General features: G+C 36.2%; 2 protein-coding genes across 13 annotated transcripts in view; both read left to right on the top strand.

Moving 5' to 3' along the window:
• The window catches only part of LOC139976824 (uncharacterized), a 59893-nt gene extending 56471 nt beyond the window's left edge, over positions 1–3422 (top strand). For all 6 annotated transcript variants that reach the window (XM_071985635.1, XM_071985634.1, XM_071985632.1 and 3 more), the window contains one exon: positions 3283–3422. The gene's annotated coding sequence lies outside the window, so the exon portion shown is untranslated. The remainder of the gene's footprint in view (positions 1–3282) is intronic.
• Positions 3423–3436: 14 nt separating this feature from the next.
• Positions 3437–25923, top strand: LOC139976826 (glutamate--cysteine ligase catalytic subunit-like). 7 transcript variants are annotated; one of them, XR_011796282.1, is made up of 18 exons: positions 3445–3578; positions 5255–5381; positions 8106–8259; positions 9147–9256; positions 10464–10592; positions 12050–12127; positions 12814–12927; positions 16981–17039; positions 17605–17792; positions 18418–18534; positions 20571–20709; positions 21268–21377; positions 21580–21672; positions 22041–22145; positions 22381–22462; positions 23070–23261; positions 23586–23735; positions 24098–24239. XR_011796282.1 is itself a non-coding variant. In XM_071985640.1 (17 exons), exons 1-17 carry the CDS (start codon positions 3491–3493, stop codon positions 24262–24264), a joined length of 2052 nt encoding a protein of 683 aa, XP_071841741.1. In that variant the 5' UTR covers positions 3445–3490; the 3' UTR covers positions 24265–25923. The 7 variants fall into 7 exon arrangements, 4 of the variants coding, with proteins under 4 accessions (XP_071841742.1, XP_071841741.1, XP_071841744.1 ...); XM_071985640.1 differs by lacking the exon at positions 23586–23735 and having other exon boundaries at positions 24098–25923; XM_071985641.1 differs by lacking the exons at positions 5255–5381; positions 23586–23735 and having other exon boundaries at positions 3437–3578; positions 24098–25923.
• Positions 25924–27408: the final 1485 nt, after the last annotated feature.

Consider the following 27408-nt stretch of genomic DNA (forward strand, 5'->3'; position numbering starts at 1 on the left):
AAATCCTTCATCGATAAAATAGAAAGCTCATAATGTACAGCTAGTAAACTGTTAATGTTGACCGTGGCATATGCGTTCATGATTTGGTACAGGATTGTTATCAAAAAAGGTGCATATAAAATAACACAGAGCGAAATAAATAATGACTGACGAATAATGATTTATAAGAATGAACAAGTCAGAGCAGACTGTGAGAAAAATGGAAAATATTTGCAATGAATCTACAAAGTTGCGCTTTGAAAACCTGAAGGATTCGAACCTTCCCTATATCTATTATGGCAAGCCAAGAGGTATTGTGTTTAATAGTTAGTGGTTCAATGTGGAGAAAATGGTTAGCATCAACCAGAACAATACGAAGAAAATAATCAAAAAAGCAGTACATGAGGACAGAAACGATAACTATAGACAAACAATGAAGACGAGTACTAGAAAATAAGAATGTTGAGAATGGAAAGCATGACATTAATATATACGTAAGTTGAATTTAGAAAACATAACGTGTTGAGATGTTGTGGCAATCTAAACCGCATTGAGACAATGTTGTAAGTTCATGCGAACACTTCCTTGATTTTCATATATTTGTGCCTTGTCAGTAGTCACGGTAAAGTCGAGTTATTCTACCATACCCTAACCTCTATTTTATGTTCTGAAGTCCACATATAAACCTTTATTAGTCCTCTGACGTACGGGCAACGTCAGCAAGTAAATACAATGTTAACTGGCTCTTCTCTCTTTCAATTGAATGTCATATTAAGTTGTGCGGGACCTCATCATTGTTAAGCCGAAAAGAATTCCTCCAGCCAAAAAAAAAAAACACAATGAAGTTGATTGACAAAGCAGGAAGCAGATTTTAAAATGTAAAATTAAAATAAAATGTACTGATATAGCTGTATGATGACGTGAAAGAGGTCGGTATAGCCGTGGTATAGTAGAAATTTAAAATTCAGCTTTAGTGAGTCAGTTGAGGGTGGGCCGATGTTGCAGAAGAAATATATCATATTTATGAATGGTATATATTTTTCATACACAATGTAAGAGACCGAGAATTGTAATCTGTTGATATCTTATCATTGTATTGCTGATGGGTAATTCGTTTTTCTCGCCGAAAAGTTCAAATGACGCTATATGAAGATTTATCCATGTAATATAGGGGTTCTGCGCATGTTGAAGAAAGATCGCTTAGATTGGCTCAGATTTTGGTGTGCTTAGAACAAAGACAATTTCTAATTTGGAACCTAAGATAGGACAAGGGGGCAATTTTACAATCAGAAGGTAGTATTTGCATGACATAATGAATATTATTGAACACTAAGATATTGATTTGGTTCATGGGCAGATGTAGAATTGAGCCAATAATGTTTGAGCATTGCGATGATGTCATGATTGTTTGTTTCAATTGGCTTCAATAGCCGTGACATTGTAGTATCCAGTTATATATACAAAAACAAATAAAAATGAGTTTAACCCCTGGTCGACCTCGCGAGAGGTCCTACGGGGGATTAAAAAGTCTACGGTCCTACGGGGGATAAATATATATATATATATATATATATATATATATATATATATATATATATATTTATTTAAATAAAACTGTAATAATGTGACGTTATCTGTAAATAGCACCCTCGCCACTATGATCCCGTATGACGTCATCTGGAAATGCGCTCTCGCTTTTTCCTAAAGAGAGATTATACCTACTGCGAGTGCCTCGAGCAGGACCCCATTCTTTGACGGATTATCACAATTCTTATATCATGAATAAGCTAACAATGTTTCCATCTTTTCCCCGATGGCGAGATTTATAAATAGCAAACTCTTTGAATTTTAATGAAAACAGATGATCAATGGGTTTTATTTGTTTTTTTACTCAATTCCATAAATCTTCGAAATACTTTCGTTTTCGTTTAGTTGACAGGATTCTTCGCACACATGAAATGAACGTTTTGAAAGAAAAAAAATTCATTCTCATGTTCTTAAGGGGACGAAACTGAATTGACAGTTGGTAGCAAATTTATATTAGGATTCTAATATCAGCAAATCTTTCATTTCCATAAAACTTAATTTTGGTCAATAAAGTTACTCTTTCTACATAATAGGGTATATTATATTGCAAGACTTGGTTAATACTGTATATTAAAAACAGTTTATGTAATCATTTTTGTGAAACATTTCATATCAAATGTTATAACCACAGAAAGATATTGACAGGTAACATTTATAATAAACTGTTAACAACAGTGCAAATTATGTTGAACGTTGATAGAGATGCACCCTGATGCTTCCAATAAGTGCGTATGGTTCTGGACAAAAAGCATTTAAAACGTTTTTTCCATAACCCCCTCCCCCCCCAAAAATAAATAATAATAAAAGAAAATTTGTATTTGTTTAACATTACTTAGCTTTCCTAAACCTATATTTTCTGATGACACATCTCAATTTGACTCTGAAAAAAAACAACATATATTCCCGATACAAAATGGTTTTCATCTTAAGATGCATAAAATTTTTAGCGGGATATTCTACATGTGGACACGTTCATGGTAAAGCATGAGTGAACCTTCATTTAAATACTGTAGATGGAGTAGGAAGTTTGATATTTCACTAGAATTTATTCTGCGCGTTTCTCCTCAGAAAATATCCCAAGTTAGTATTAAGTTATCTAATTTCGTCATACCGTGGGTTGAATTGTTCACAATCTTTTTGTTTTTATACAAGAGTAATAATGTAATTACATAATTCCCCTGCCCCCCCCCCCATCCCACCAAAAATCATTGTAAGCGCATATCAGAATTAGTTTCGGGCCTAGGCAGCCGTCCGTTACGATATATATAGGAAGGAGGATTTTAAGTACCAAATTGTTGGCGATATTCCCCACATGCCCTTATATAGGACTTCAAATAAATATGAGTGATTTCAAATACCTCACTAATATTTGGAAAAAAGATTACTATAAGTTTAAATTAAAGATTATATACCAATCAAACGCACTAGTAACAACCATAACAAGTAAACTGTCGCCTATTAGTATTTTCCTTATAGTTTGAGTTAGTAAAGTTAGCCCTAACGCACTACCGTATAGATACTTGCCACTGCTTGTGGTTGATGCTAGTTTGAATTCATAGAAACAAGCTCCAGTGCAGCACACACTACTTTAGATACGAGTACATTGTAATAACGCATTACAGTAATATAATGTTGCAAGCGCATGCACGACCCACGACCCACCACAAGATTGTGACAATAATTGCAGTAACCACTCATTTATTTCTCTCTCAAAAGCAAAGAAAGTAATTATGACGCTGGAAGGATGCAATATCATAAAAATATGTGAGCAAATGAAGCACAACTTGACAAGAGGCAGATTGAGTCATAGGCAGTGTTAACACTGTGTCTTTTGCTAGCTTTGATCAACATAACACGCAACCTTGAACCAGTCAGACGTTTGGGAGGTTACGGTTGGTCAGAATTACTGTATAGTGTGATCAAAATGCAGGCAATGTACTATTTGACTACGATAGACTCAGTTGTGGCGGGAGTCATTCATGATATGTTGGATTGCCGGATCAGACTTAACAGTATGTGTTGCTTTCATTATTCGATTTTTAACGTTGTATTTTCTTGTACCATACTTAGATTTTATAGTCTAATGTGATTCTTGTTATGATTTTATCACAGACAGGTATATCAATGGTAAGTCAGCAGAACGGCACTATGGGAGGGATTGTCATATTCACCTGATAGAGAACTAAATGATTTTGATGTTGTTGGCAATGTTGATTATTGTCAAACGTAGTGATGTATAAGCGAGTCTGTCACTAACTCGAAGAAAAAACTCGTGCGTTTCAATAGTTACAAGGTGGACTATATAAGTAGAATAGGATGTTAGTTTTCAAGGAAATATCAATTGCTAACATCCGTTCATTTGATTTATCAAATGGGATTTACAAGTATTGCCAATATTCTATCGAACGATTCAACAACAAATAAGGAATGAACAGCTTCAGTTAACGATACGGGCTTGCGATTTAATTAGCAAGATTTCGAGACATTGTAATTCTCTGTTGTAATTCCGTTGCTGTTTGCATGTTTGGTTTTTATTAAGAAGAGATAATTTGTAAAAAGGGTTCATATATAAGGAACTAGTCTGTGACGTGCGCAGGATTCCAAACGTTGAGAAGGGAGGAGGGGTGGCTTGAGCCTCTGAATTTCCCTCAACTGATTGAACCTTTATGAAAGAGCCAGGGGTGCATCCAAGATTTTGTGGAGGAGGGGTGTAGCCGTGAGGTCGTTGAATCGATTCCTATATAGATATGTCTTGGAGAGAGAGAAGGCCAAAGCTTGTATATCAAAATGTGCACTATGATGCTAATTTTAGAGTGTAAAATGTGTTCTATAAGTATGGCTTAACGCAAGATTGCTCTGCAGTGTATTTGTGTGTGAGGTTCTGGGGACGGTGTGTTTACCAATGTACACCTCTGGATACCCAAATGCACATGGGGTCTACATTCTTCCCCGCCTCTTTGTAAAAAAAAAAAATCTTCCGACTGTAATGGTAGAGGTCATGGACCACCCCCACCCCCACCCCCACTTATTAGTCATCACTGAGACAGACTATGGACTCACGTACATTAACTATATTAACATATATATTAACATATTAACATCGCTAAGGATTTCTAATTTGTTTACAATGTTTCTTCAGATAAGTATCATAATAAACCATGCATTTTTATTTTTATAAATGACATGAATTTTCATTTAGAGGTTCCGTGGTATGCATTGGTTGAAAAGACAACCTTCTATTTTAAAACCGAATTTTGCGTTTGATTTGTTACAACCTGATGGGATCATACCAACCCAATGAGAGAGATACTATATAGTAACATAATATGTTGCTTGTTCAAGCAAGCTTGTAGCATGCAGACGCCGCGTGACGGATAACATATGTCTTTTACATAAAACATTAGCAAATTACATTAACATGCATGGTAGTTGTCGAGCACAGAGTCTTTTGGATTTGGTATATTAAACGGTTAATGACGCGTTTGACTAATGAAAGATCAACATGTTCTATGAATCCTACAGGTAAAAACAAAACAAAATGGCCGTTCAATTCCTACACAGGTATTTTCAGTTGTGATATAGAAGTGCATTGACAGTTATTGTGTTATGATGTTGCTCTATTTGATATATGGACTATATAGACTACTACTACAGTCAATAGTTTTGTGTTATGTTCACATCAATGTAGGTGCAGTTGGAACCCTGGATAACCGAGGCCAAACCAACAAAGTGAAAAGCGAAGAAAACACAACATTTCACAGCCTGTTTCCAATTATAGCAACACGCCCCTTTTTGGCAAACTACATATACAAAAGGTATTGTACAACGTGCAATGAATTGCTTCCAATGACTTACACAATAACTTCGTCATTATTTATTACAGTCATTTGTAACTGACATGTTCTTCCGACCGTATGGTAGCTATCACATGCAAATTCTTACCACCATGAATATTTAGAGTTTGAGCTGGCAAGGTCGAAGTTTAGAATTGGCATACTGCCCAATCCATTTACCAGCACTCGCTGTAACTTGCGGGAATTTGTACAACGCATTAGATTACATTCAAGCTTTAAGATTATTAAAGTATCAGTAATTTATTTCATTATCTTCAACATCCAAGCATCCATAAAATGATGATGACAGAAAAATATAACACACAACCAGGTCGAATTAGGTGAACATTGTGACAATGGTTCAAATTCCATACGGATTGACACAACTCTAATTGTGCTATAGTGCCAAATATGTGCATATATATATATATGTATATATATATATATATATATATATATATATATATATACGTATGTGTGTGTGTGTGTATATCAACATCTCGATGTAGTAAAACTGGATACAACTATGACCAGGATGTTGAGAACAGCTTCCTTATCCATCGTTTCAAAATAACATTTCATCTGGACTATATCCAATTAGTTATGAAAAGCTTCAGCCATGTTCAGCCAAATTGAAGCGCATCCAATCATCCGTTTCTAGAGGATAAGTAAAGCACAACGCAAAGTATGACATATTACAGGAACATACTGGTACTCCGTACGATATCAATGTGCTATTTGATATGACTGAGACAAAAGGTAAACGCTGGATGATCGTCAAGGAAATAACCTTAAACACGGCAGTAAAGTCAATTAGTTAAAGAAAAAAGTTGATGAAACAATCTTAACAGATTTGAAATAACATTTCCTACCCATATTGTCATTTTCATAAGCATTCTGTGAATTGACATCATCACAAAATGTAGTCACAAAGTGCCACATTTCTTGCAGTTTAATGCGACATGAGCCTTCATTTAAAATCTGTGCGTTGCGCAGGAACTTTAGTTCGGAGGTCGGAGGATTAATGTGATGTTTGTGTTCTCTTAAGAATATAAAGAAATGAACAATGTTTTCCATTAATATTGAAATTATATTTGAAGGATACCTTTTTTTATTCTCTGAAAAGAAGGTCACTATCAATGTGAGTCTGCTGTATATTAAATTTACTATTATCACGCAATAAATGGTAACCTACCCAGCAATACAAGTAGGTCCAAACTTTTTGATGCCAAACTCAACCAGAGTTAAGGACAATATTTCTACCTTTTTAACCGTTGTTATCATGTTGCTACATGCGTTAGGAGTACCTAATTTTCATCACTTTCTACATTTACCGTAGTTACTTACATACACCTGGGAGATTTCACACCATCCCTCATAACTGACGTATGAGTTAGCTTGTTGTCTGTATTGAGAGCGAGGTGGCCAATTGTCTAAGGCGTCGGACTTGTGATCCAAGGATTGCTGGTTCGATTCCTTCCTAGTTCATTACGTTGTGTCCTTGGCCAAGATGCGCTATCTCAATTGCCTCTCTCCGTCCAGGGGTTAAATAGGTAACCTGTGAGGTTACTTGTCATTGGGCACAGTATATAACTGCATCCGACTGGAGGGTTGTCTCTGGGACAGGTTATCATTGACCAAGGGTTGTGTAATGTCTGTTCACACCGACATCATGCATGAATACACGTCAATGCATCTGGTTATTGTAAATTATTTACACTAAAACAGGTTTACGGAATAAATATGGTCTTTTCAAACTAAGGTGTGATCAGTCTACAGGTAATTGAATAGAAAAAATGCTTTCTTTAGTGCTTTGCTTCGATTATATACCATTCAAACGCATTAGTAATAACCATAACAATAAACTGCCGCATATCAGTATTTCCTTATAGTTTGAGTTAGTTCAGTTAGCCCTAACGCACTACCGTTTAGGGTGTCATTGGGCGCAGTATATAACTGCATCCGACTGGAGGGACTGTCTCTGGGAAAGGTTATCATTGACCAGGGGTACTATAACGTTTATAAAGCGCTTGGAAATCTATATTAATATATCAATTGAACATTAGTATTTTAAAGTGAATGTAAATCAATAGCTGACCTTCACCTTATACAACACAATTTTCACACCGACATCCTGCATGGATACACGTCAATGCATCTGGTTATTGTAAATTATTTACACTAGAACAGGTTTACGGAATGAATATGGTCTTTTCAAACTAAGGTGTGATCAGTCTACAGGTAATTGAATATAATAAATTGCGCTCTTTATTACTTTGCTTCGAAACACAGGGTTTAAAATCACTTGGTTGGAAAAATACATGTCTTACTTTTATTCAATCTAATTTGGAATTCACCATGATCATACGCTATCATATTGAGTTAATTTTCATATTTTCTTAATACTAATGAATGTTTCTATCCCTGCTGAGTCATTGGCTTGACTAATTGTTTCACTCATGATCGTAACGTGTGATTCATGATAACTTTAAAAATGTCTGAGAGACGAAATGTTGAAATCTCACAAGTCTTTTCTACTTGAACCCTAACATTCGAATACTGATTAATGCTACAAGAATGCTTTAGCTTGATCCATTTTATACCTTTTTGAGAAAATACTTGGTTGGTTAGATTTATGGACCAATGGTTTCAAAGAATGTTTTCATGTCAAGTTAATATACTTCGTTTCTGCTCCACTTGAGATAGCAATATGGTGGTTCCCCAGGAAGGTACTCTGCTCAGCTGGGAGGACACACAGAAATACGCTGATCATGTGAGAAAACAAGGCGTCAAACAGTTTATCAGAATATATCATAAGGTGAAGGATAGATCCTGCAAAACATTCAAGTGGGGAGATGAGGTAGGTAGAAATAACCCTCTTTACAGTCGCCCACTTCTTTATTAGTGTCTGCTTTGCTCATTAGTTATACCTAGTAGGATTAATATTCGTCATAGGGTTGTGAATGAGTGGAATGGTTTGCCTGAGAAAGTTGTACTTGTAAGTAGTGTCAATGGGTTTAAGAATGCTTTGGACAAGCATTGTAATAGGGTCTGAGTGTTTTTGGCTTCAGTTTCTTTCTCTCTATAGGGTCCTTGATGGGGACTTAAGTGTCCCTCCTGATCCTTTTTTCTACTAAACTAAACTAAGATCCGGTTGTTCGGAAGAAACAAGAGATGTGCAATATACCGATGGAAACTTATCAGCAAATTTACAACAACGAACTGACTAAGGAAAAGTTTGAAAAGGCACTTTAAGCCTTCTCCATGAAAGGAATGGAGCAGTCATAAGCTTCACTTTATTTGTAACTTCGCCAGAGTGAATAGATACAAGACTAGACTATACAATAATTGACGACTTATAATTTGGGAAGGATGAAAAAAAATCGTCATATTGGCCAAAAATTAACAAACTCATAAGAGTATTATTGCCTTACAAAATTGTCCATTTTTGGCCAAAAATGAATGTTTTCAATAAAAATGTCAGGATGTATACCACAGATTCCCAGCACTCAGAAGGATTAACAAAAAGTCGTCATTTTGCATTCAATAACGACAATTTCCATTCAATAAAGTTACGAACACGACTGGAAGCGTTATTGTCCAGTCATTTCCGTAATAACGCTAGTGATAATCATTTATTTTACCGTCAAATTAATGTCAGACATGTTACATATGGTATGAATCAGAAATAACATGTTTCAAAATGTTACTTGCAATGTTATGTGTTCTAGTTATGTCTTCCTTCAGATAGAACACATGCTCATCAGCTTGGATCATTCTGAGAGGAAAGCCTTCCTCCTCTTGAACAATATGGATGTTATTCCCCTGGTGCAAAAGTCAGCTTCTAAGGATCCAGGGTAAGGAATTCGTCTCGTCTTTTTCAAACTCAGACTTAGTATACTAGTCTCCAAATAGTCTCAGATAGATAAATAAAGACAACTTAAGGACAATTGGATGTGTTCTGTTACGTTAAAGTAACAAAGGTAAGCACACTATAAGGAAAAAATAAATTGAAATGAACATGTGATAGCTCAGCAAAGAACATGATACGGACGTTATTCGACGGAAATATTTCTTTTCACTTGCCCTTAATTATGTTCTGTTATATAAGACTTCATTAGCTATGTTGAATATCTTTCTATGAACAATATGAATGTGTTGTTTATTCCAAATTAGTTTATTCCTGCGGTATGAATTTAAGTAACGCGTCTCGATAACATCTAATCATATTCACCTTCTTGCAGCTTCTATTGTATTTACCATCTAATCTCTAGCATGTGATGATGCAAGTGTTAACGCATGGTTTGTCACAACAAATTTATTTTTGGTCAATGTTTTATTGTTGTTACCTTATTTAAGCTATATCTAATATGGATATGGAACCCGACATTCCTTTTACATATCCCTAAATTAAAGTACTGGTAAGTTCCCGGGCTTCAAACAAGCATTATGCTGACTGGCTTCAGAGATTGCAGACTATAAATAAATTGTAGAATGTTGTTACAACCAGATCATAGCCAGATATGGGGCGCATCAGTAATGCACACTGCGATTATTAGTTTGAGGGCTCAGTGATAAAAGTAAAACTTAATCTCATCTATTTACAGTGAAACTTTTAAACAAACATATTATGTAGTACAAGGTTAGAATGGTTTTAAGTTAACATTTACAAACAACAGCAATTACAATAAGCACATTCAAACTTGTCGAATGCACATAACTACACACTGTACATAATCCATTACATTGCTTAAATTATGATTTACAGCGCTAAATTAACTGTTTTACTTCGCCATGCCCACTTCCATGAATACGCCATAAGCATAAACATATAATAACATATTTCATAGTCCCCATGTTGAAATGCCATACGAAACAGCCGATACTCATAGCTAGTACAGCAACTACTGTTCATGTGCCACAACCGTGCATCAGTAATTACTACTTTGTGTTCGTAACACGGTAACATGTGTTACAGGACATGAACAGTAGTTTTTGTACTAACTATGAGTATCGGGTGCACGTAATGATTTCTCATAACTAACTTGAACACTGTATCTTCAGGTTCTGTGGAGAATATGGCTCTTTTTGGGTGACGGAACAACCAGCACATCTCATAGAAAGTACCCCAGGGAAACCATTTGAGCTTGATGGTACGTCATTAACTGCTGTCGAAGCTAATATGAAGCTTCGGTAAGTACGGATAATGAGTTATCACAAACGCTTTTCATGTAGTGGTACAAACACATTACCTTATGTACGAAATTGCCATTCAATGATCAAACACTGTTGGTTATTTTACATTTGACTTGTGATATGCTGATGTCATTTGCTTTAAGCAATGCTCAAACTAATTGTTCAAGCATCTTTTAATATTTACTTGGGAGTCGGTACAGTAATAATAACAATTGAGAGAAGGCGTAACTTGCGTTATTTATGAATACGTTACCTAATTCACCTTTTGGTCTCAACGTAATTGACGTCGTGTTTCAGCTTACTCTACTTTAATACTAAAACATACTTACGCTGATAGGCAAGTTGTCTTCACCTGCCCTTATGCTTTGACGAAAATCCTGTGGCTTCTTGAGGATCGAACTTGATAGTAAGAAAACCCACTTAGGCAATGGCGGTAATACTTGGATCAAAACATTCCACGACACAGCAGAAATGTTCATTTCAAAATACCTAGGTGTCATGGGTTCCGTGACACTAATTTTATCTAATTTTATGTTAATTGAGTATGTACATATGAGTATGTATGAGTATTTATTAGTATGTATGAGTATGTATGAGTATGTATATATGAGTATGTATATATGAGTATATGAATATTGTGTATGTAGGCCTATATTCGAACACAACGCAGTTATTTGATGATGTCGACTACAGCATGTGTATAATTATAAATGATGAAATAACTTCGAAGTACTTGCTAAAGTCAGCTAGCTTTCTTAACTATGAATAAATTGCAAAATCCCTTTGAAAGTTCTAAGTACTCTTACAATATTGGCAAAATAAAACCATATATTTGGAGCTCATGTGTTGAAAGTTCTCATTGTGTCCGTGGAACTTGTCGCTTCCAGCTTCCTAGTGTGCCGATAAAGGCGACAGTATTGTCAAAGAACAGTTCACGTTTTGTTCACGAATTGTTCTGAACTTGTAACACAAAATGATATGAACATATGACCTTCATTATTACTTTCTTCTGGTTGGCCGCATGTGTACATTCATTCACCACAGGAGTGGCCATAGCATGGATTTGCGAATGTAGAACTAATTTTAAATCAAACAGCTCACAATGTGAATTACGTAATTGGCTACATCCATTGCAATACGGAAGAGCATTGATGAAGCTAATTAATATGTCAATCAAGGGACATTGGGGATACGTCACAGTTAATGAAAATTAATTAAGGTCTATCTTAGTTTACATTAACTCGTTTTCTAAACGACTAAGCAGCAGCTTCAGAAAGGATATTCATAGTTGATATAACACATAGGTTATTTTTTAATATATATTCTTGTTAATATAATTAAAAAAATCATATTTTACACTTATTATGTTTTGTATTATGTATGGAAATATACTTTATTAACCGTTTAGTATACGTTCAGTAATTATATCTTCTTGTTTTCGATATCATCCTTAGCCGGAAACAGATCAACAGTGTTCTAAGAAGTCATCACGGACGATTGGATGCATGTTTGACCCTTTCATCATTTCCAAGGTTTGTTTCAAAATGGACCTGATGTGGTAACCATTCTTTCATTAGGAATTCATCTGATCACCTATAACGCCCCCATGTGCACTCCTGCATAAGATATTCCAGCCTTCATACCACATTCCACTGATATAATCACAATAATTAAAATTATCGGGCAGTTATGTTTACAAGGCTTAAACGACCACAAATGTGCGAGTAGCCCGCAGCTTTCACGTCGGGTGGCTTACAATTCAATATTTAACAACTCAAATTTGCAATCTTTTTAATTCAGAAAGTCATTTCAGATGGGAAAACCATAGATTGCTCTTGGATGAAAACCCACATTTACTATGACCAGGCCAGGGATCGATCCCCCAACCTCCCGATTGCTAAGCCCCATTGTATTTCAAATGCCGCTGCCTTTAATATACTCAGTTCATTGCACAATGTTTCCAATAACACTGTATGTCGACGACTATCTATTTAACTTTGCTACATGTTCGATTTAGTTTGAAGGAGATCCTGCTGGGGTCGAAACAACACACACTCTATCGTTAATACTTATATCATTTTATCATTCCCTTTATTATTGCTTGACATTTCAATTATCAATTGGCGATGACCAATTTAGAACTCTTTAGATGAACAAAAAACCCACAATAAGTGATACCAGATCTTTGGATTCAGTGACAATTTTATTTCAATTTCAGAAATGGTTGCAAAGGTGCGCGGATACCAAGAAACCACGTGAATTCTCCGACATCTGCTTTACAAGACCTCATCATTGCAACAGAAGAACTGATTTGCCCATTTCCACGTTACGGGTAAACCATAAAGATAACTTTGTCACATGCACAGTTGAAACTAACTCAACAAATAACTGCATAAAAGTACACTGAAAACTTAAATTGGTTCACCGACTAACATAACGTTAGTCCATCTGGTGCCTCTCCCGACTAACATAGCCTTAGTCAGTTGCTATACCGACTAATTTATTCCTTAGTCAGTTGGATTTCTTACTCGGTCATCTTAGTCCGTCAGCTTAGTCGATCAACAATTTCTTAGTCGGTAAATGTATATTAGTCAGTTACATTAGTTGGTGACATTAGTCGGTCTTTACCGACTAGTTTATATGAGCCACCGACTAGTTTATAGCAGGTTTTACATTAGTCAGGATGGTGCCTCTCCCGACTAACCTTTCTTAGTCGGTATCGACTGACTAGTTGCACTGACTAGAATCACTGAAAGAATTAAACCCGACTAGTTTCACTGACTAGCATCACTGAAAGAAAAGAGAGCAGAAGAAACACAAATAATGTGTACGTTGGCAGTATTTATTTCTGATAAAACTTCTGATGTCTACGAAGGCTGACTTTCGACAGATAGAGAAGACATCACTGTAAACAAAAATCTGAAAATATGATTTTATTCCAACAAAGTTAAGACAGGTTAATGGATCAAACATAAATCGCAAAAGTATAGCACTGCACAATAATGCAAAGTTGAATCTTGGGCAAGGGTTCCTCATGACTTTCGTTTTAAAGTGGGACCCCAAATCGACACCAGATAAGTCTTCACGAACAAAAAGTGTTTCTCTTAACTACAAATGGCCTCCCACTTGTCTTCAGGAAGCCAAAATCTGCACCATTATTGACCTGTGAACAGAAAATATGATATACAGCACATGATAACTCACATTATCATAAACATACATTTACATTAAAATTTTATAACATATTGGGAGGTATACATTTAAATCTAGGTCCCTCAAATTATAAGCCAGGAATAGCAGCTTTACCAAATAATTATTAGCTTTGCACAGCATAACACCAAGTCATTTTTCAAAGCTTAATAATTATGTTAATCATGTTAATAATGATCCCAATAGACCGGGAGCCCAGAGGGTTTGGTTAGCTGGGAAGGTAACCAATTGCCTTGTACATCACAATGTTCACAGTGCATTCCTGTATATGAAACCAGACGACTGGCAAACCGACTGTGTGGGTGTGGCTGGGAGAGCAATTTTAAAGTCACCTGATAGCTAACCTAGATCAGTTTTCATGGTAACACATCAAAGTAAGAACAATGTGTCAGGTATGGCCCCAAGAGCAACAAATGGCCATCGCCAGTAATTATTGGTGGTGGGGTACCCCTGCCAGTGATCTATAATTGACCCCTCAAGGCTGACTTAGGTCAGCTCATGAGGTAACCACTTGAAACCTACTGGGTACCCCACTCTACAGATCAGTGAAAATTTGACCAAACTTATGAAGCTTGCACGTAAATGATATACTAGACTGTTTTTTTTTTAAACAGGTTATGAAAAGTATCTTTAATATCATTAAACAGTTGGGTACAATAGTTAAACTCACTCATCCATCTTTTTTCTCTATGGTACTTGTTCCTTTGCTTTTTGGACTCTTGGATAAACTCTTTTGTTCTGCGAAGGGTACCAATATATCATCTTAAAACATGTCTTTAAGCCATATATAACACAGTTTTCCTCTTCTGTTGTTGCCTCCACACTGGTGTTGTACATCACAGGAAACCTCACCCTTGACTAAGATATTTGGCTTTTCAATTCCTGCTGGAAAAAAGAAACAGCAAAGTATTCATCATTTGAAAAAAAATTAAATAAAGTTGTCACCACAAAGTTATGTGAGATTTGCTTCCACTATAGTCTCAAAAAACAATCCCAAAGTTTGAAGCAGACTGTATAAAGCTGAAAATTTGAACGAGAGTGTCATCACCATTGCAACCAGAATCAAATGCCCAGAATACAGAGATAATAGAACATGGGCTAAATCTTTGTTTGTTTTTATGATCTTTAAAAATATAAAATTTTAGAAACAGAAATGCACTGAGCCAACTTATTTATAGGCCTAATCGTTTTTAGTTGTTATTTTGCTTGCTCACATAACAAGCCTGTTTAGACCTAGGCTAGAGGAGAATCAGTACTTTGTTACACTAAGTTTGTCTTTCGGTCGTTTGATTTAGTCTTACTAGTAGTACTAAAGTATATAATGGACCGGCGAAGACTAGAGAATACCCAGAGTTTTAGCAACTGCGTTAAACTGTATCATCTGATCTATTATTTACGTCAATGAGTTTCATTCAGATATGCTTGAATTACAAATAAATGTCAAACAAACATCATAATCTACGAATCGATGCATACATAAACAGAATAATTTGAATTCGCGCAAGTGAACCCTGCACTACATTGGACAGAAAAAAAAAACGTGCAATTAGACCAAACTAAACATACTAAATTTTCCGTTACTTCTACATAAAATATCAATACAAATACAACAACTTACTCTTTTGGCAGTATACTAAAAGCACATGTTATAATAACTTCAGACTATCAAGCTTTCCTGAGAAAAAACGGTTAATAATTCTTACAGTAAACAAGTCGACCGTGAAGGAATGTCGCAATTGTTTCCTGGGCGTGACCGGAAATTAAATACTAAAATATGATAAATGAAAAGGTTAAATAGAACTGAAGCGTGCATCCTGACTGCTCGCAACATATAATACCGTTGACTAGCCAACATAATTTGTTCAGCCTACTGTGACTGTACGTTTGAAGGTCTAGCCTTGCTTATTCAATATCACAAAGCCTACCCATTTAGATTCACATGGGAAATAACGGGAAATCTTTACCAAATGAGTGTAGACTTCAAATAAACTATTGAGACTTATAGTTCCAGCATTTGTTTGGGAATAAATTAGAAGATTATGTGCCACTGTTCAATCTAGCCCAATACACACATAACACATTGTTAATTGGTGTTTAGAATGCACACTTTAGTGTTGAGAATGCACTACAGTACCCAGTAGAAGCCTATAGGCTACTCACTGTCATTGCACTTGTGTATTTGCGAAACGCCAGCGTGACAACGGTAGCGTTACACTAACCATAATACAATACTAGTGCCAGTGGCCTAACAATTAACTTTAATTTTACCTTCAAGTTAAAGGAATAACAGGTAGGCCGATGATGGCAGTTAATACCTCCATTCTTCTAAAGACCTTCTTGGGTGATTTACGGTTGAAAGTTGCTTAGAGTGATCGTATGAAACTATGCCAAGTCCAGCAAGCTGCCGTTGCCTCTCGGTTTCCAAATTGAAGTGAATCGAATTGGGTTAAAATACATGAGTCCGTCGACACCGACTAAGCTACGATTATGGCGTAAATCGGGTGTCCGTATCGTTCTTAGTCCATGGGTTAAAATACCTTAGTCCGTCGCCACCGACTAAGCTGCGATTATATTTTCCTTAGTCAGTGTAAACTGACTAAGAAGCAGCGATGAAACGAAGATTTTTGCTAGTCCGTGTGCATTAACTAACGTTACAGACTAATTTAACGTTAGTCCATGGCAATATTGACTAGATTATTTTTTCAGTGTACCCAGAACCGTTCTACCGAAACAAAAACACAATTAAGACATTTAAAATAGTCCAAAGACTGACAGATGAATCAAGACCATTGGAAATGAATAAAGCAAACTTAGACATAAAGAAGAGCTGAGAGATGGAAGTTAGGAGGAGATGAATTGGTTGAGGAGATTTATAGTCAAGAGGGCTTGTAACAATATGAGGTCACTAGTCATGGAGGAAGAAAGAATTGAGGGAGATTAAGAAGGAAAAAAACAAGTCATTTTTGAACAAGTACGGAATGAAGGAGTTGAGACCATACATGAGGTTGAAAGCCAATGTGAAATCGTTGCATCAAGGAATCGAGATTAAAACAATGAAGTTACAGAAATTTAAGGAATAACATCTCAAAACAATTGTAAATCCAGACAATATATGTTATAACAATATACGTTGTTAATGAATTGATACATTATTGATGTTGTGCTTAACTTGCAGAGCAGTGATAAGAAATCCGGAAAAGCGGCGAGGAACGGAAGTAGCGATAAACGTACCAGGTATAATATAATAAGATCATCCCCGTGTGGATGTTTGACATGGAATATAAATTACATACATTTACTTAGATCATTAAGGAGGTCATTTTCCCTTGTACTCGTTTTATCTCAATCTTGCGCCTAATTTATTCTTCTCATTGTATACATGGAGTATGGTAGCTTGATGGCGTACTACCATTCGTCTGTTGTCGTTATGCAAAACTTTAGTTTTCGTAAAAATTTGTTACAGATGTGAATTCATTCTGATGTTAAATAATGTAAGTTTTTCACCAAGGAGTGGTTTATTAACATTTGCAACAGCAGCAGGAACTTTAGGTAACTAAAACGGCGCTGGTTTTGGCGTTCGATGAAACTGTAAATTGGTAGTTTCTAAGGGAATGTGGCTTATTCCAAACCAAGTTTTAACCGATATATAACCTACTGGAAATCTAATATGCCATCCATCCGATCGATATTTTGCTGATTTAACAGCCAGACATTTAAATGGCTTAAAGAAATTGTGAATAAACAAACTGAGCCCGTTATAAATTTTATTTCCATTTCTCTCCCCCCTTTACACTTCAAGTCTTCAAAGATGAAAACACTGATCTTAGTCAGGTGTCCGAGCATGAGGCAGCCAAACCAGGTCACGTGGTACTGGAGGTTGCTGTGTTAGGGGTTGGTGTAGCAGCCTTGCAAGTCACAGTTCAAGGGTCAGATCTGAAAGAAGCCAAATATATTCACGACCAGTTTGTACCTTTAAGTCCTATCATGGTATGTCTCGAACGATATGTAAGAGGTACTTCTGTAAATAAGTACTTAACAGAACATGCTACTACCCGTTTGATCTCTGAAGGGTGTCCTTCATACAGAAGTTGTGCAGAGCAGAGCTACAACTTAATGACTATATATATGAATATATATATATATATATTTATATAAATAAGTATATATATAAATATATATATATATATGTATATATATATATATATATATATATATATATATATTACAAACAAAGGAACGGAGGACGTCACACTACAATAGTTATGAATAATTCATGAGTCGGTTTCGAACGTATCCGTCGTTGAAACATATAACAAATTTGTATCAATTTGCAATCCTAAATTTAAAAATGTCGATTCTAAGTTACTGGTGTGGCATTTTATATATTATTTTGGATGCAAAGAACAGTTTCTATAACTAATAGGATTATTCTTTTTAACTACAAGTAATCAATGTGAAAGGGATTCACTGATCAGAGATGGATTTTCGTATTAATCTTGATTTCCTAACGAGTTTGTAACTTACAAACGGTCACACGGTGTACTTTTGATTGCGTCTCTACTCGCATAACAAATATAACAGGTCACATTTCTTTTGTTTTTATTCAAATCAGATGCCTGTTTCTGCGGCAGCTCCAATTAGACAGGGCTTCCTAACGGAATGGGACTGCCGATGGGGTACGCTTTCTCCCGCAGCGGATTGTAGAACACAAGAAGAAATGGGGTTGAAGGTAAATTAAAGAAGAAAGAAAAAACATATGCATTAAGAGAAGCTGTGGGTATATTAAACTGAAAGTTTGTACCGGGCGGAGATGAGTGGGGGAGACGAGGATGCTCAACGCAAAGTAAATCGCCGGTCGAGTGGGACTCTTCTGAATTCTGGAAAATATTGAAACATTTTATTGTGAGAGAATAAGCACCAGAGGCTTTGCCATAGTTAGCTCAGAATTAGAAAGTTGCGGTCTCGCATAGTGAGACGTAGATAATGTTAGAAGTCAGGGTTACTACCGGTAATGGCTATCTTAGAGTAATATTTGAAGCGATGTAATACATTACTGAGTATTCGGGATGACATGCTCTTCCTCGTTGCTATGCAGCAGACGCATGAATGCGCCACATTATAGTATAAGTGTATCTGCAATCGTGAACACTTAACACTTAACAGATAAAACATGTATACAAAAGGTGAGATACCGCCCATCCGCGCTAGCGCGGAACAGGCGGAACGAACGACGCAGTTTCGCGGAACTACTTCCTGAAAAAGTAACGTTACGCTACTCAAAAACGAACACATGGGCATGGGTCGCACACTAAAAACAGCCCCAAACTTCCTCCCTTTAGAAGAAAATGATACTTATCAGGCTGTAAACGACTGTAAAACGGTCTGAAATCCAATAGGATTTAAAGAAGGTAAAAATCCAATATATTCCGGGCAATTTCCGTAAGATGTTAATCCACTACGAAACGTATGTGTTAACACTTTGGATGGTAGAATTAGAAGGAAGGGCATCGACCGGAAAGCCGGTTGATGAAGGTGCACATTGTTTAAAGATTACCAGGGCATACTTGACACAGTAGAATGAGGTGCTAATGTTGTGAGGGGACAGGTAAGCGAGGAACGAAGTAAATTTAGTGTATCTGCAATCGTGAACACTTAACCGGCATGTCCGAGCTGACGATATTATCTATCGAAGTTTTGATCCCTTGGTCTTTTGATAAACATTGCAAAGAATAAATGGTACTACTAAAGTGGATGTCTATCTAAATGTAATAAAAAAATGAATCTAATAATATATACTTATATTTATAATAAGTGTAACCTTGAAAACGGCCTTCGCCACAAAGCCCAAGTATGTTTTCCTTTTATCTAGGCCTACAAACCATTCATTTCAGTTTTCAAGGCTAATAAGTTTAATTTGCCACCTCCAATTCGTCTGGTCATTCTAGAGAGGACATAGTCATACTGTAATATACATCTGGACAAGAAGTTCACACTTATCTCCAGTCTACAGAGAAGCGGTCTTTACAACGTAGAATTATTTGACATAGTTTAGTGCGAATCTTAGAGCTATAATCTAACGTTATGTATTTAAACTACCGTTAGGATGACCACCTTAGGCTTCGTCAGTCGCAACAGGAGCTACAACCGCGTGTATCGTGCATTACCATGTTATAGAAGTAGAATGCACAGGGATAATTGAGAGAGAGAGAATAATTTAAAGATCACAACATGGAACAGCTAAAATGAGTAATTACACATACACACGTTAAAACAGGTGATTACAAAGGTCGTCTCGAAATCTATCGAAAGTGTCCAATAACGATTCAAAAGGAACACTAGACGAATGTCAGGACTTTGGTACATCTCTTGGAAAGAGTTGAACACCTATATTTTCTATCACGGTATTACCTCTCTGGTAAACCATAGTGACATTTCTTGCCTTTCTCCTGATGATACAACCATGCTCCGATCTACCTAGCTTACAACAATTGCTAACATTCTTCTTGAATTGTGCCTCCGTTAACTGGGCTTCGCGTCGTTGTTCTGTTCCTCCGGAATCAATACTTGCTGAAATTTTCCATCGCGATTGAACAGGGCGATTTGATTTGCTCAAAATCTGCAGCACCAAATTCGTTCGTGAAGTGTTGACAGACAGAAGTGACAATTATTTTATATTTTTGTAATTTCACTTATACCATATGTTGTACTAATTAAGCATAACAGAAATGAAACAGGCAGTTTATATTGTTTTTATTTCAACGACAGCCTTTAGAGAATCAACATTTTCGAATTCCAAAGTCTCGGATGGGTACAGCTAATGGATATCTCTCCTCAGTCAATGCAAAACTGAATGACAGTTACTTTCCTTTTGACGAGGAACTCTGTCAGCAGTTTGTTAACGAAGGTAAGTTTCTAATACCATCAACCTCCAAGGTCCCAAAAAGCTTTTATGACAGGAAGCCCAATATCGAGATTGAGCTAGACACTTTCGACCGCATCCATTTTTGACAGGCGATTGTACCCAACATTTCCACAACCAAACCATGTTAGTACCCTCAAGTCCATACACTTTGGGACAATATGTCACCCAAGGTCAGTCTTTCTTTCAATCGGGATGCATTTCATCACGTTTAAAATCCATATTTACTTATTACGTGGTCTTGATGGAAAACCTTGAAATTTCGAACATGGAAACGATAAATAATAATATAATTTTTAGTTGCATATGACATATTCTATCAGTCCGGACTAGAGTATATAGGATAAATAACAGCAACGTGATTATAATTCGAAAAGTGATTTATTTTAAATAAAGATGGAAATGGAAGTAACCAAACAGTGTTTGCTATCTACTTGAAGAAACACGATACTATTCTCATTTTGAATGATAATTCGTTCCTGTTGGTTTGACCTTCTGACTATTCTGGATAACATATAATATATAACCGTTTTCTCTTTCCAGGAATGAATATCCTCTTTGCTAGACACATGGCCCGCCAATTCATTAGGGATCCGTTATACATCCTCAAAGAGCGATTACATCAAAATGAAGACGAGTCTGATCATTTTGAGGTACATCTTCAACGATCTCTCCTATCCAATTAATATTTGCCTTCCAAATATCTTTGAGGTCTATTTACAGCCCTTTTTTGTCAGGGACAAAAAATATTATTCCGTATGTATTTTGGACATTCCTATTACGTCTAATTTACCAGTACTAATATGCATATAGTTATACCAATGCCTAGTTGATGATTTCTCAATTATTTTACAGAACATAGCCGGGACAAATTGGCAATGCGTGCGCTTCAAGGTTCCTCCGGAAAATTCAGACATTGGATGGAGGGCTGAGTTTCGTACAATGGATGTAGGTAACTTCATCGTGGTCGTCTATGATGCCTTCTACAATATTAACTAAGAATTGATTCCTTTTATAAATAGAAACAGCTAGCAATTGGTATAATTTAATGCTTTTAAGTAATTTAAGATGCGAAATTAATTGTAATGTTATAAGAGATAATAGAACCTTTTTATACACGTTGTGAAATGGAACATTGGGAAAACTAAAAACAAGGACCTATGATGAGGTGGGATCTGTATTACGAGATTGGGTGAGATGAGGGTGTGGAATGATGATACGTGCGTTTCAATTTTTTTAATGGGGAGGGGTGGGCTGAAAAATGTAGAAATAAGAATATATTTCCATTGTGGTGAATCAATGCTTTTACTCCACAGACGCAGTTGACAGATTTTGAAAATGCTGCTTACGTAGTCTTTATGGTTTTACTCAGCAAAACGATTGTTAACCTCAAGTTGGATTTCACAATGCCCATCTCAATGGTATGTGCAAGTTGTTTTTTATCTGCATGTAAAGTAACACGCTTGTGTCACTATTGCTCACATAGACATATTGGGGCTTATTAAACTACAATGTGTAGATCAAAGCTGGTATTAGATGTGTGCAAATCTGCAAACAGAGTGGCAAGTGGGTGGGGTTGGTTGGGGACTAATCGAGCAGTGCAACTTTCGTTCTATTTTCATAATTTTCTTCACCTTTCTGATTCATATGTACTAGGTTGATGAGAACATGGAGATTGCCAAGTTACGTAATGCTGTAAGAGAAGGAGAATTTTACTTTCGGAAGGACCCGTACTTGAGTAAGGAACGTTCCAACCCCCCCCCCCCACACCCTAATTCGACCCATCCCCTCACTGCCCATTTGAGTGAGGAACATTAACGTAGGAGTTAATTGTTTAGTCTATTGTTCATAACATATTTAGGAAGGGAGACGCATTTTAGGATACTATATCAGTCTCTTAAAATCTCTCAACATTCCCATCCCCTCCCTCTCCCCGTCCGCAAAAGAACAACAAATGTTGAGAATATAATCCTTAGAATCACAAGTAGCAAACCTTACAGTGGGTGTTCAGGGGTAGTATTATTACACAATAGGCATTAATCGGTATCACGTGATACCGCTCATCTTCTCTCCAAACTAAGCCTAAATGTGATCAACATGTAAAAGCAACGTTTAAAAGTATGTGCAAAAAACATTAATAGTTTGCTCATAACAACAATTTATTAATTTTCAATTCGGTTTTATATTAAAAGCTTGTCAACTAGGTGCAAAAATCAGCGTCTTCTCTGCTTTAAGTTTGGTATATAGATAGAAAAAAAAAAAAATAAACGTTATTCTTGAAACCAACCTCCTTGGTCAACAACTGTCAACACTTTAAAAAAAAAATGATCAATTAATTTCAACAGGTTCAGATGAAACTGTTATTTGCAAGATGAACATTAACACCATTATAAATGGTGGCGCTACACCAGAAGGGGCTGACTTCATTGGTCTCATTCCACTCATCAATCGATACATCGATTCCATGAAAGATATTGATAAGGAACAACGGTCGACGCTTAATGATTACCTGAAATTGATTTCTGATAGAGCTGCAGGTATGTCAATATTAACCACCCAGTTGGGATAACTTTTTCTATACTGTTGTGTCATGTCCTGCACTTGTATTGTAAGTACGAGCAGTATGAATATGATGTTTCTATAAGATCAAGGTTAGGAACTGTTTGTACTGTCAATACCAGTGCTTTGAGAGCATGATATTGGTGTACAGTTTAGAGAGGTATTAGCATTAGGAAATTGTCCCAACTGGCTGAGATTATCATCATCACATATGAATATTCATGATATTCCATGATTGGTGACATGTTGGGGTGAGGAAAGGGATGGGGTTTGACTAAATATTGCGCTTCTCGTTCTTTCAGGGGTCTTGCAGTCGCATCGGCGTTTGTGTGTATAGTTGTGTTTGCGAATAATGACTTCTCATGGAATTGGATCCAATTGAGTATGGATCGAAAGTATCATCACATGCTATCAGGTTTATTGATGCCCGTTGATGTTGGTCGATTTTCGTCGTATGCATCCCATACTAAAACATGTAATAATGTAGTTCATAAGTTTGAGTAAATTGAATTTCAAATCAAATATAAAGGAAGGAGAATCGAACTAATTTAATATTTAAGCTGTGTAATTAAAGCCAATATACAACAAAGTAATCGATAATTAACGATATATTTTAATTATAAAAGGGAAAAATAAATTTAAGGGAGACTCTCACTTTGATTAATCTCAATCTTATTTTGAGAAATATTTGTCAAGTTCGATAAAAACAAAAAGATACCGGAAATTCTGAAACAAACGTAACATGCTCTTCAGTTTAAAAAAAAAAGGCTTCAAAGAAATAATATCCTACCCAAATATGTTATATCCTTTTAAGGTCGTGTAAAGACAACAGCTCAATGGATTCGAGACTTTGTTGATCAGCATCCTGGCTACAAACACGATTCTGTCATCTCAGAAGACATTACCTACGACTTGATCAAGCTCTGCTCAGATATTTCAAATGGCACAAAAGAGGCACTACATATTAAATGTTCAACCTGATAATTTGGATGTCACTACGGATAAACGAACAGTACGCACTAACAGTCAGAATTATGTAAGAATCAACAGTAGGCTAAAATTTTTCCGTGATTAAATAACCACCCGATACTCATAGCTGGTACAGTAACTACTTTTCATTTCCTGTAAAACATGTTACCGTGGTGCGAACACAAAGTAGTAATTACTGATGCACGGTTGTGGGACATGAACAACAGTTGCTGTACAAAACATTGAGTGCGAGTTCCTTAATACGCGATTCTAAAATGAAGTCGTATCTAATCGTTTTATGCTACAAGTAGGCCTATGGATATACCCGAAGATGGCCTTTCTTCGCTCTCGGCATGACGAATTGTCGTAATTTAAAGAGAGGTGAGAACTGGAATCAAGCGGTACCGTACCTCCTTTACTTCATCTCGTAGACATTCTCGCCTTCATAGACTCCTTGTCCAGTTGCGCAGTTCTTTGTCTTACATGGGAACAAGTTAACAGCGTTGCAGTTGTTACAGTGCCACCTGTAACACATGTTACCGTGTTACGAACACAAAGTAGTAATTACTGATGCACGGTTGTGGAACATGAACAGTAGTTGTTGTACCTGCTATGAGTATCGGCTGAGCAAATCTATAATTGTGGACCAGTAAGGCCGAGGGCTTAAATTACCGAGAGAACTATGTACAACGCCGCTGGAGATCGTATCGGCTGAAATAGTCTAGCTGCTTCTTCTTTTTCCTTGCTTACACAGAAACTTATGCACTGAAAAATATGATGAGTTTTTTACATGTTTTAATATAAAATTATTTTTTTTTAATGCAAGTTTAATATGATTAATGAAGCTGCATGCGTATCACAATTCAGTGGCAATGAAACTGTTGTGAAATTTTGGGATGACCAATTTGAAATTATTTGTTGGCAGACAGTTAAAACTCATTTTCTGTTCAAGCCGCTAACTTCAAAAATAACAGTTGACAGTGTTTATGCTCTGTTAAAGATTCGAAAAATCACATGATTGTCTCATGTTGTATTTAACAACATAAAACTTGTTTCGTTTTTTTATAGTTTTGGTATATTTTTTTTATCATCAGATGTTCATCAAATTTTACTGGACTACTAAACATTTGTATTATTAGTAAGGATATGTCAAGTGCTTTCATAATAGCAATAATATAGATGAGTAAGCAGCTAATAGTTAATAAGAACACTATGAATTCAAGTTAAGTTCCCCTATTGGCTCAAAGAAAATCAGTTTTTCTTTGTATTATAAATACCCGTATTCATGTCAAAGTTTAATTAAAAAAAAAATTACTATTGACAAAACGGTCGTTTCTTAGTTCTTCGGTAGCTTGTATTGTGTTCAGTCCTTCAAATTCCAGAGAGACGCTTTTTGTTGTTTCTTTCCATTATAAAGATCTGCTCTGCTACAGATTGATAATAATGACTATTTGTTTTGTATTTTCATCTTCATATTTTTCTCTCTCTATCTCTCTTTTTTGTAAGATTTTCTTGACCATTGGAAACTATTTCACCAAATTGGCTCGACATTTATTTAAGTTAAGATTAATTATTAAAGCCATGTCATAGTGAAGTAAAGTGCTTTCAAGATATCAATAATATACTTGAATGAACAACTGACGGTGAATAAATTAGTACGAACGAAAACAATTTAATTTTGTGAATTTTGTAATTGCAACACCGAATCACTCACATCATTACAAAATCGTTCTTCACATGTATTATAGTAAATAAGCGTCGGTAGTAAACTTATTACCGCCAGTACCTAGCTTCTACTTTTCAGAGAGCCGCATGTACACTGTTTCGGTTCTTTCCTTATTTTAATGTTTGTTTCAAGCTTGTAGCCTTTTGCGTTGATTCTGCCCTATGATACCATTATTGGGTTACATTTTGGAATACAAATAAATGAATGGATATTGGTTGCGTGCAGATAGAAACACAGCTTGGCCTTCATAGCTATCCGCACGAAGTTGTAACAAGTTCCTCGTCTCAGAAGTTGTTCCATGTTATTACAGTTAGAGCCGTCCAGAGCCGTGTCTGGGCCATGGGACAAATATGTCACCGGATGCCCTGTTTTGCAATTTTCATGTTCCCTTAAATATATTATGGAAATGAGAATACTGACGCCCACAGCATAGAGATGACTGTAGAGGGATCACCATCAACCAAAAGGCTGGAAAGCTTAGTTGGGCTTGTAACCCAGAGGTCACTGGTTCTAGTCATGCCCACCCCCGTTCTAGTCCCCCCCCCCCCGTCAGTCTCATTACAGTGTTATCAGTTTGTTTTCTATTATTCATATATAAGTAAAACGTTTATTGAATGCGTTATGGAATACAATTAGCAATCCCGGTGGTATACCACCGGGATTTCTGCTCACAATTTTGTGTCATCACCATAGAAAGTATATATCTGTATCAATGGCTGTTAATATTATAATCAACGAACAGCAAGGGACTCCTGTGGAAGTAAAGGTTGCATCCAAAATATATAGGCGTAGTCTTATTGAGAATTCCTTTAAAAAGCCCCGGTTTGATGTTTATTTTATCAGATCCTATGCTAGGAATAGTGTTTTTTTTTTCCTTTTTTGAACAATAATGGTAGCAATTGTTTTTGAATCCTACCCCACCCCAAAAATAGAATATAAACAAATGATAAACCCTAAAAACACAAGGGCTACTTTAGTAGCTCCAACGCGGTGCTAGTCATAAATTAGCACTTTGAGAGCTAGTATCTAAACCTTCAAGTGTTAAATAGCTTGCACCATACCGCAGTGCTATCGCCGCAGTTGTGATGCACTGCACGTATTATGTGATGAAAGTATTGTATTAACTTTTGATTGGCTGAAGGCGTTTACGTCAGTAACATACAACAACGCTATTGATTATAACTTATCAGTTGCATATCACATCCTTAGACGTGACAAGGTACCGAACGTTCCACTGGCAGACGTAAGTTTCTGGATTAGAAATATGTGTATTTCACTAGAGTAAGTAATATTTAAAAGCTGCCAGGCGACCTTTTAGGAAATTTGAGTAATCATTCATGGGAACTTTAACCTAGCTTTGCTGATGACGCTGGTAATTCCCTTGAAATAATTGCCCTGTCGATTTATAGCTCGTGATGCTACCACTGGTG

The sequence above is a fragment of the Apostichopus japonicus genome, chromosome 12, assembly GCF_037975245.1.
Source record: "Apostichopus japonicus isolate 1M-3 chromosome 12, ASM3797524v1, whole genome shotgun sequence".
NCBI classification, from domain to species: domain Eukaryota; kingdom Metazoa; phylum Echinodermata; class Holothuroidea; order Aspidochirotida; family Stichopodidae; genus Apostichopus; species Apostichopus japonicus.

Bases quoted from the DNA above. Each gene is read 5' to 3' on its own strand.
- LOC139976826 (XM_071985640.1), top strand. From the start codon at position 3,491: ATGCAGGCAATGTACTATTTGACTACGATAGACTCAGTTGTGGCGGGA. The intron at 12,128-12,813 runs GTTTGTTTCAAA...TTTCAATTTCAG, and splicing joins ACCCTTTCATCATTTCCAAG to AAATGGTTGCAAAGGTGCGC. The intron at 18,535-20,570 runs GTAAATTAAAGA...TTTCAACGACAG, and splicing joins AAGAAGAAATGGGGTTGAAG to CCTTTAGAGAATCAACATTT.